Below are 11,606 nucleotides of genomic sequence, written 5' to 3'. Positions count from 1 at the left end.
TATGAGACTGGAAAATAAGCCAGTTAAATGGGAGAAAATATTTGGAATACATCTAACTGATTAAAGTCTTGTTTTCAGAAAGTATCTCTAAGCCTTTGAAGTAAAAACAAATTCCCAATAGTTTAAAGTAGGCAAGACTCTTGAAAAGTTATTATTAAAAAAAGACTATACCCAAATATAACATGGGATGTGTTTGCCTAAATATTTTTTTCAAAAAACTGACATAATCAAAGACTAACAAAAACAAAGCAAAACAAAAAACACAGAATAATGAGGATGAGCACATACTACTCGTGAGAATATACATTTGGGCAACCATTTTTGGAATACTCTTTGACATTATCTGTTATAGCTGAATAAATGCATTTCCTGGAATCCAGAAATTTCATATATATATATATATATATATATATATATATATATATTATACACACACACACACATAGATATATCATAAATTTCTGTAAGCATACACCAAGAGATATGTAGAATACTATTCATTGCAGCATTACTCATACTACCCTCTAACTGAATGTCCCAACAACAATAAGGTGGAAATGTGGTATAATCATATAAAGGAATAATATATAGCAATAAAATTAAATGAACGACAGTTAGATTAAACATTACAGATAAATCTCACAAACTTAATTATGAGTTAAGGATTCCAGACACAAAATAGATGCTGCATGATTTCATTTATGCACATTTCAAAAACAAATTAAAAACTTGGTGTTTGATTATAACTAAGTAAAATTTTGAAAATTATCTCCTCTTTTGAACAAATACTGTTAAACCATCAAGAGAGAAAATCCCAAATCCCCAAACAGGCAAATTGATGGTATTTAAAATAGAGATAGAGGTTATTCTGGAGAAAGTACTATCAGGAAAGGTGACAATGAAGCTTCTGAGATGCAAGGTAATGTTCTTTTACTCAGGTGGTGGTTAAGTGGATTTGTGGGTTTTTAGTAATTCAGAGAGCTGTACAATTACAATATGCATATTTTTAGGTACCAAGTTTTAAAATAAAAAAAAAAAAAAGCCTCAAGCCAGATCATTTTATTCTCTGCCAAACACCTCCACTAACCCTTTCTAAACAGTGAAAGCTGAAGTCTTTACAATAGCTCATAGGTACATTTACCTTGTTATATTTCTACCATCTTGTCCTGCTCCTTTCTCCACTGCCATTCTGGCTGGCCCCTTTCCTCTTTCCCCAACATATTACCCTTTCTTCTGCCTCTGGTTCTTGTGATTGACCTTTTTGCCAGAAATGCAATACCACAGATAGCTATACAGTTTGTTCTCTCACTTCAAGACACTGTTTAAATGTTACCTTCTCAGGATGCCTGGATGCTCAGTTGGTTAAACACCTACCTAGGTCATGATCTCAGGCTCCTGGGATTGAGTCCTGTGTCAGGTTCCTTGCTGAGCAAGTCTGCTTCTCCCTCTATCCCTCCCTCCCTCATACTCTTACTCTCTCTCTTTTAAAAGATTTACTTATTTATTTGAGATCCCTCTCTCAAATAAATAAATTATCAATAAAATAAATAAATAAATAAATCTTTTAAAAGGTAAAAAATGATAAATGTTACCTTCTCTATGAGGATTTCCTTACTACCCTAAAATCACAAAATCTCCCTATTCTAGTATTCCCTCCCCACCCCCTACTTTATTTATTTATCCATAATATTTCCTAATAATACTTCATAATTATCTTATTTATGTTACTTATTTACTGCTACCTCCAAAAGAAAATATGTACTGTGAAGACAGGGGTCCTAGGGTTGTTTCATACAATATTCCTGGGATCTTAAATAGTGATCAGCATATGGCAAGTATTCAATAAATATTTGTGAAATAACAGAATGCTAATTAAATTTCTTGAGCTGCCACTTATTTCCAGCCTAAGATATAATTGACATATAACATTATATAAGTTTAAGGTGTATAACATTAGAACATGATGATTTGATACATGTGTATATTGTGAAATAATTACAATACAGTTAGTTAATACTTCTATCACTTCACTTCACATACTTACCTTTTTTTTTCTTTTGGTGGTGAGAACACTCAAAATCTACTTCCTTAGTGACTTTCAAGTATATAACACATAGTTGTTAACTATAATCACCACACTGTGCATTAGAACTTATATATCTATATTATATGTAGAAAAATATATATATATATATATAGATTAGATAGATAGATAGATAGATATCTTATAGCTGTAATTTTGTACCCTTTGACCAACATCACCCCATTTCCTTCCTCTCCTGGTCCCTGACAATCACCATTCTAGCCCTTGTTCCCAAAAGTTTAAGCTGCCAATTCTTTCTGCTATACATAAAATGTACCTCAGATATCTGTGACATATTTGATGGTCAAAGAATGATTCCTTCTTCTTCAAAATAGATAAAGGGAACCCAATGATAGAGCTCCCAGTTGTAGCTATTATGACTTAATTATTCCCCAAAAGCCTTCAACAATACATGGCTACTAGAGAAGAAAGAAAAGATAGACTCAACTTCTATAGATTCACTATTCCCTATGGAATACTAAGAATAGGTGTTTGATTATAATGAAAATTCAAAAATTATCTATTTTGAAAAAATACAACCAAATCCTCAAGAGGATAAATCTCAAATCCCAAAAGGTCATGAGGCAAAAAAAAAAAAAAAAAAAAAAGTAGACATATATAACACCGTCATTTGAGCTTTCATTTTGACCATAAAAATGTGCTTTGAAACTAGAGAAAAAATACCTTGTACAGTTCACTCTTTGAAATCCATGAGAGATTACAAACTGGATCATCCAATTTCTTGGAACTCCTTTACATGCCTGTTGCTCTGTGAAGTAATATTTTATGTCTGGTCTCTGACCCTCTTCTCGGCATTCATACAAGGAGTAAGTAGAAACTGTATAACATGTGAGCCACGTGTGCTTGAATTTCTTGCAAAATTCAGAAAGAAAGTGTTTTCTTATCTTTGAAAAAAATGAAAATATTTCACTAGAATGAAATGCTAACATATAAATAAAGTCCTAAAATACTAATTTCCTTGTTTCCCTGGATTCTGGAGAATATTTCTCAGTTTATATATATTACTCTAAAAAATTAATAGAAAAATACATACAAAGTAGCTTAGGATTTCTAGTGAAGATGTATGTTAACTGACAGTTTGCTGCAGAAGGATTCATTTTGAAGCTTTTATTGCTTGGTGGGTAAATATGGCAAATCTCTCTTTCCAAAGATATCTTCTCTCCCAAGCCCATATATTACTTTTCAGTTCCATTACACTAATGATCCCTGGTTTAATATGGATTCTTTTTGAAGTACAAAGTTTTCAGCATGTTGCATTTTACTGTTATTTTGTTGTACATATAAGTTGTACCCTAAACTCTGGCATTGGACAATTACTATCCCCAGGAGATATTCTAAAACAAGAAGAGTGAGTATCAATAATGATTTGAAACAAATCCTATGTCAATGACCTTTCTTTAAATAAAACAATTTAACTGAAAAGGCTGACATTGGGTCCTGAGTAAAGAGGACCACAAAAATGTCTAAAGACAAAAGGACAATACAGTGGAATATTAAAAAGTTATAACATAGGAAATATAATCAATAATATTTTAATAACATACTTGGTAACAAATGGTAACTACACTTAGCATGGTGAGAATTGCAATATGTATAAAAGCATTAAATCACTATATTGTACACCTGAAGTTAATATAACATTGTATGTCAACTACACTCCAAAATACTTCTTTTAAAAAGGTATTAGGGGATATGATTTCTCAAAATCTCTGTGTGAATGAACGAATTCTTTCTTTAAAAACATTAATGAACTGTTTTCAGAAAACCCAAGACCCAAGGATTAGGCTGACCTGAGCTTCTACAACCATTGCACAACCTCAGGGCAATGAGAATCTATAACTAGTCCTTCCAATCTAAACTCTGTCTCAAAGGTAAAATGAAAGGGTTAGCCATCTATGTGGTCTGACTTTTATATAAATTGGCCCAGGGCTTCTCTGACTTAAAGTCTTGGATTTCCACTTTGAAAAGTCTTCTTTGATTTATTAAATGTTCCTGATAAAATGCAAAAATACTTCCAGGAGTGGAAAACAAAAATTCAGCAAAAATGTATTAAAAGTTTGTTAATCTCTGATTATAAGATCCATAGTGCAAGATCTGTCATATTCACACAGGTGCTTCTCTAGCACTCAAAAGACCACTTAACACAATGAAGAAGCTTAATAAATATTCTGAATGAAAATATTTCACTTCATATAAAAGGTCAGAGGAAACAGACCTGAGTTTCAATGTATTTTTTTTCTTTTTTTAGAGAGAAATCACAAGTAGACACATGTAGGCAGAGAGGCAGGCAGAGAGAGAGGGAGAAGCAGGCTCCCCGCTGAGCAGAGAGCCCAATGCAGGGCTTGATCCCGGGACCCCGGGACCATGACCCAAGCCAAAGGCAGAGGCCTAACCTACTGAGCAACCCAGGTGCCCCCTAAGTTTCAATTTAATAACAACTACATGAAATGGAAGTAGCCAGAGAGAGAAGGAAGAAGCTCCTTGTTTCAGATTTGCCCAGATAAGAAAGGCCTAGATGGCACTTAGTGAAATGTAAAATGATACCAAAGGTCTATCTAAAAGAGAAAAAGAAACTTGTGGAAAAGGGCTGTAGAGGAAAAATACTGACTATGGAAATCCTCACAAAAACTTAAAATCTGGGGTGCTTGTGTGGCTCAGTGGGTTAAGCCTCTGCCTTCAGCTCAGGTCTGATCTCAGGGTCCTGGGATAGAGCCCCGCATTGGGCTCTCTCCTCAGCAGGGAGCCTGCTTCCCCCTCTCTCTGCCTGCCTCTCTGCCTACCTGTGATCTCTCTCTCTCGGTCAAATAAATAAATAAAATCTTAAAAAAAAAAAACTTAAAACCTATTTTCCCATTTTTCTTGCAGCTACCTTGACCATGGGTTGTACTGTATAAGTATAGGCACAATTAACATGGTCACAGTGACTCAGACTAGCTGCTTTCCCTCAGGTCAATTGCCATAATGGGCATTTCTGGTTCACATATGCACATGGAAGTCTATTAAAGTAGCCAGAGCAATTTGGAGGCAAAGGTATAGAACTTTTTCTCATAGTGTACAGTGCATTCAGTTGTCTATCATTTATACAAAATGATATGAATCCAGAAACTGGCATTAACAAAAAGCATAAATCCCAGAATGATAGAGGTATTTTTTATTGTCACTTTAAAACACCATGAGTAACCTGGGGGAACTGAAGGTGAAAAATATCTGTTTATATCCTATCATTGTACTACATTTATATAGATTCTTAAAGCATCTTGATTTAGTTTTTTATTATTAAGTCATTTATTAATCTTAAAAAATCAAGTACTCATAGACTGTTGAAAGAACTTCAAATGAACAGAAATGTAGTACTGATAGTGCAGGTAAATAGGTAAAAGAGTAGAAAACAAGTAATCTATCAGAATCACAAAGTGTGAATTGCTAGCATCCAATTCATGTTTTCCTTCTTTTCTATTATTGTGACTTTTTAAAATAATATATGCTCAGGGGCTAAGTCATGAAAGCCACAGTTTTGTTGTTTAAACAAAAGTCTGTTTACTATTGTTTGCTACTTTTTCAAATAAAAGATAGAGAATTTTGGTGTTTTTAGGAAGAACCAGCATAACCCATTAAGGTGCAATAACCAAGTCACCTCCCATGTCTTCCAGACCAATGAATGTGTCCAGCACAGAAACCACCAACTCTGTCAGCCACTTCATCCTCATGGGCTTTCCTTCAAGCCCAGAAATGCAGCTCCTCTACTTTGCACTCTTCTCAGTAATCTACACCCTGACTCTGATGGGGAATGCAGCCATTGTCTGTGCTGTGCGGTGGGACCGGCGTCTTCATACCCCCATGTACATCTTCTTGGGGAATTTCTCTCTCCTGGAAATATGTTATGTCACCACGACTGTCCCTAATATGTTGGCCAATTTCCTGTCCACAAGCAAGTCTATCTCCTTTGTGAGCTGTTTCACACAGTTCTACTTCTTCTTCTCATTTGGGTGTGATGAGGGCTTCTTCCTTTGCATCATGGCCTTTGACAGATACCTTGCCATCTGCCGTCCTCTATATTACCCACGCATCATGACTAAACAGCTGTACACTGGCCTTGTCATCTTTGGATGGTCATGTGGGTTCATCCTCTTCCTAACCCCAGTTGTTCTCATTTCACAGTTGCCTTACTGTGGCCCAAATACCATCAACCATTTTGTGTGTGATCCTGTCCCATTGATGTTGCTGTCCTGTTCTGAAGACACTACCACCCAGTTCATTTACTCTACTTTCAATGCTGTTTTCATGATTGGCACCTTTCTCTTTATTCTTTGCTCCTATGCTCTAGTGATTGTGGCTGTGCTACGAATGCCCTCAGCAGCAAGCAAACATAAGGCTTTCTCCACATGTGCCTCTCATCTGGCAGTTGTCACCCTGTTTTATGGCTCCATCATGGTAATGTATGTAAGTCCTGGATCACGACACCCAGTGAAAATTCAAAAATTTATCACCTTATTTTATTCTGTGATAACACCCTTCTGCAATCCTCTAATATATAGCCTCAGGAACAAGGAGATGAAGACTGCTCTGAAAAGAATCTTTAAGACTGAACATGGTATTCATAAAATCTAAGCAATAGTTGAATTCCATCTCTCAAGTGCAACTTACCTTAATAAAACTGAGTAATATATTTGTCTACAAATTCATTAAGTTTTTTTTACTTTTAAATTCATTAACTTTTATTAAGAAACTACTATAACAAAGACCCATTTTTTTAAATTTTTAAATTTTTTATAAACATATAATGTATTATTAGTCCCAGGGTTACAGGTCTGTGAATCACCAGGTTTACACAATGAAGACCCATTATTATCTCAAATACCACTCACCACAAGATGCAGTAGTTTTATTTAAGAATACGTTTCAGCAATGGATCCAATTTTGCTTTGGAGTTAATATCAAGTAAGTGAAATTTTAGTACCAAAGCCCCTTAGTGTCTCTATTTGTAATTCAATCTCTAAAAAGAAGACAGAAGTCTAGTTTACATTTCTAAATTGAAGCAACTGGCACACATGTAATAGAGATCATAGATCACTTTGGGCATTAACGCCGTATGCCATAATTCTCCACTGAGACATACTAATTGATAAAGAAGATTCAAATTTGAAGGAAGTCTACCTTGTCAGAGTGCAACATGTGTCTTTAAGGAAACAGACTACTGCAACTTTAGCAGCACATATACTAAGGAAATAGCCTTAACTGGATAGTAATGATTTTTCAGAGTATACAAGACAAGAATTAGGAATTTAAAGTGTTTATCTACCTAGAATATAGGTAAATAATAGCTAAACATAAGGTCTAGGACATTACTCAGGGCATAATTCACCTTGGGATAAATCTAGGTAAACAACAGCTTCTGGTACCATCTGTGGTTTTAATGTTAGCACTGTGTGACTTATTTAATAGCATAAGGATCCTTAAAACTATTTAGATAAGCTTCACACTTGTCAGAATAGCTAAAATCAGAAACAAAAGAAACTAGTTTTGGCAAGGATATGAGAAAAAGAAACACTCATGCACTATTGCTGGGAATACAAACTGGCACAGACACTGCTGAAAATGGTATGGAGGTTCTCAAAAAATTAAAGATAGAATTACCATATGATCCAGTAATTCCAATACTAGGTATTTACCCAAAGAAAATGAAATCTCTCATTGGAAATGATATATGCACCCCTAGGTTCACTGCAGCATTATTTACAAGAGCCCAAATATGGAAGCAATCCAAGTGTCCATCCATAGGTGAATGGATAAAAGGATGTGGCATTCATATACACAATGAAATATTGCTCAGTTACAAAAAAAAATGAAATCTTGCTGTTTGCAACAACATGGATGGATCTAGAGAATATAATACTAACTAAAATAAGTCAGAGAAAGACAAATACCATATTATTTCACTCACGGGTGAAATATAAGAAACAAACAAATGAACAAAGAAAAATAACAACAACAACAAAAAGATTCTTTTTTTTTTCTGTTTTTTTTTTAATTTTTTATTTTTGATAAACATATATTTTTATCCCCAGGGGTACAGGTCTGTGAATCACCAGGTTTACACACTTCACAGCACTCACCAAATCACATACCCTCCCCAATGTCCATAATCCCACCCCCTTCTCCCAAACCCCCTCCCCCCGGCAACCCTCAGTTTGTTTTGTGAGATTAAGAGTCACTTATGGTTTGTCTCCCTCCCAATCCCATCTTGTTTCATTTATTCTTCTTCTACCCACTTAAGCCTCCATGTTGTATCACCACTTCCTCATATCAGGGAGATCATATGATAGTTGTCTTTCTCTGCTTGACTTATTTCGCTAAGCAAAAAGATTCTTAAATATAGAGAACTGGTGGTTGCCAAAGGAGAGGTAAGTGAGGAGATCTGTAAAATAGGTGAAGGGGATTAAGAGTACATTTATCATGATAACCCCTGAATCATGTATAGAACTTTTGAATCACTATACTATATACCTGAAACTACTATAACACTTTATGTTAATTATGTTCGAATTTCTTTTTCAGTATATTTAACTAGGGATCTTTCTTGGGGAGTTTTTATGACATATTGCAAAGATCAACCAATATGATATTGACCCATCAATATTTTCCTGTTTAGCCTTTTGAATTTATGTAAGTATCTGTGTTATGTTAGTCACCATACAATACTTCATTAGTTTTTGATGTAGTGTTCCATGATTCACTGTTTACATATAACACCCAATGCTCTATGAAGTATGTGCGCTCCTTAATACCCACCACCAAGGTCACCCATCCCCTCATTCCCCTCCCCTCTAAAACCCTCAAGTTGTTTCTCAAAGTCCACAGTCTCTCATGATTCATCTCCCCCTCTCATTTCCCCCACTTCACTTTTCCTTTCCTTCTTCTAATGTCCTCTGTCTTATTCCTTATGTTCACTTTAAAGGTTAACACAACTTCCGTTTTTCTGCTCTGTACCTTTAGTCAATTTTATTTTTTAATTGTTTTTAATTTTATTTTGTTTTTAAGATCTTATTTATTTATTTATTGAGAGAGAGAGAGAGCAGGAGCAGGAGGGAGGGGCAGTGGAAGAGGGAGAAGCAAATTTCCAATGAGCGGGGAGCACAATGAATGACTAGATCCCAGGACCCTGAGATCATGACCTGACCTAAAGCCAGATGCTTAACCAAAGCCACCCAGGTTTCCCTACGTTCTTTTTTAACTCCAATATAGTTAATATACAGTGGTATATTAGTTTCAGGTATACAATATAGTGATTCAACAATAGTATACATTACTCAAGTGTTCATCATAATACTGGAATTTAAAATAAAAATAAATATTTAAAAACAAGTATTTCTATATAATATTTAATTAACATTGTTGCTTTAATTATGATTTTCATTCTGTTCTGTTGCCACTTTTTTAAAAACATAACTCTCCAAAATACGATTAAGAGAAATTATTGTATAATATTAAACATAATTTATAAAATCTAAATTTATAGACTTCAGGAAGTCATTTGCTCCAAAAAGTGATGTAAAACAGCAATTGGATTTCACTTCGTAAAGAACCTAGATTGAGAATATTTGTTGAGCTTGAAAGGCAGGATATCTGAGTTCTGGAAAAGTGGCTGTCTTTATTCCACTTCATGTAAGAAACAAATTAAATAGCTGAACTGCCTGAAAACTACTTTATGTTGGAAGAAAATATAAACCATTTGTAACTTTGCCCAAACCAACTTCAATGGCAGGTTTGAAGTACTAATAATTTTAACATTGATTTTCATCTGTGGAGTTTAAGGAATGTCCATACCAGTTCTATTCATCTTTCTTAATTATGTAAGTACTAAGAATTAGGGAATCCTCTTTTTTTAAAGATGTATTTATTTGAGAGAGATGAGCATGGTGGGGGAGGTGAAGGAAGGGACAGAAGGAGAAGGAGGGAGAGAATCTCAAGCAGACTCCTTGTTGAGTATGGAGCCTGACCAGGGCTTGATCTAAAATCATGACCTCAGAGTAAATCTACAGTTAGACACCTAACTGACTGAGCCACAAAGACTCCAAATTAGTGATTCTTAATAACATTATCACTCCACAAAGTAAAACAGGCACATGATCATGAAATTCACTGGTCCTACCAGATACTGCACCATATGGAAGCAGTTACTTGATTGAATACAGGAAGGCAATATTAAAGGATAACCCAGTTGATCAGCTGTCGTTGGCTCAAGTCATGATCCTAAGGTCTTAGGATCAAGTCCTACATCAGGCTCCTTGCTTAGTGGGGAGCTTGCTTCTAACCTCTGCCTGCCATTGCCCCTGCTTGTGCTCTTTTTCTCTGATAAATAAATAAAATCTTTTTTTTATTAAGTTCCATTTATTTTATCCAATATTAAAATTTGTATGTTCAGTTAACCACCATATAATATGTCATTAGTTTTTGATGTACTGTTCAATGATTCATTAGTTGGGCATAACACCCAGCATTCATCACAACTTTTTTTTTTATTATTTCTTTTCAGCGTAACAGTATTCATTGTTTTTGTACCACACCCAGTGCTCCATGCAATCCGTGCCCTCTCTAATACCCACCATCTGGTTCTCCCAACCTCCCACCCTCTGCCCCTTCAAAACCCTCAGATTGTTTTTCAGAGTCCATAATCTCTCATGGTCCACCTCCCCTTCCAATTTCCCTCAACTCCCTTCTCCTCTCCATCTCCCCTTGTCCTCTATGCTATTCATGACTTTTTTTCAAAATTAAAAAAAAAAAAAATAAAGGATGACCAGGATTCCTCAACCTAAGCACTACTGATATTACAGGCTAAATAATGCTTTGCTATGGGGAGCTGTCCTTTGCAATACAGAGCAGTGTCTCTGACCCCCACATACCTTTCACCTACTGGTATGACAGGTGTGACAACCAACAATATCTCTGGACAGTGTCATATATTTCCTGGTAGGCGGGGGGAACTGTCTCCATTTGAGAATCACTGAGGTAAACAAAGATATCAGTTTGTGGTTATACATTGAATTTGGGATTCTGTCCTACAAAAAGCACTCAACATATTTAATCAATCCAATAAAAAGGGCTTCACCCTCAATAAGTAAAATTATAACAGTCTAAAAAAAAAAAGTAGAAGTAAGTTTGATTCCCCATAATTTCCAGTGATTCACTTGCAGAATTTTTTCTTGCTGCCTCTACAAACTTAAGTTCTGACAAATAAATCATGGGCTACCAGGATGGGAGACGAAGAAGCTTCTATGAGGGAACCAAGAATGGGTCCCATTAAACCTGAAGCTATGACTGCTTCTACTCGGAACTCTCTTGTTGGTGGACCAATAGAGAAAGGACTCACTACACCAGTAAGTATAATCTATTCTGCTTCAAAATAGGGTTGGGGGGAGTGTGTTCGGAATTGAGAGAATTACCTGGGGCTTCTTTTGGTGCTTCCAGGCCCAGCTACACCACTGAACAAGAGAATGCAACATAT

The 11,606-nt window shown here is 35.4% G+C and overlaps 1 protein-coding gene across 1 annotated transcript; it reads left to right on the top strand.

The window, feature by feature from the left end:
• The first annotated feature begins 5,758 nt into the window (after positions 1–5,758).
• LOC101677218 (olfactory receptor 11G2-like) lies at positions 5,759–6,712 on the top strand. The gene has a single exon (XM_004781742.1). It carries the CDS (start codon positions 5,759–5,761, stop codon positions 6,710–6,712), a length of 954 nt encoding a protein of 317 aa, XP_004781799.1.
• The last annotated feature ends 4,894 nt before the right edge of the window (positions 6,713–11,606 follow it).

The sequence above is a fragment of the Mustela putorius genome, unplaced genomic scaffold (assembly GCF_011764305.1).
Source record: "Mustela putorius furo isolate JIRA1106 unplaced genomic scaffold, ASM1176430v1.1 tig00003896_pilon_pilon_pilon, whole genome shotgun sequence".
In the NCBI taxonomy this organism is placed as follows: Eukaryota; Metazoa; Chordata; class Mammalia; order Carnivora; family Mustelidae; genus Mustela; species Mustela putorius.
This window is presented reverse-complemented; position numbering and strand designations above follow the sequence as displayed.

Excerpts from the sequence above, each read along its gene's own strand:
- LOC101677218 (XM_004781742.1), top strand. The coding sequence starts at position 5,759 with ATGAATGTGTCCAGCACAGAAACCACCAACTCTGTCAGCCACTTCATC.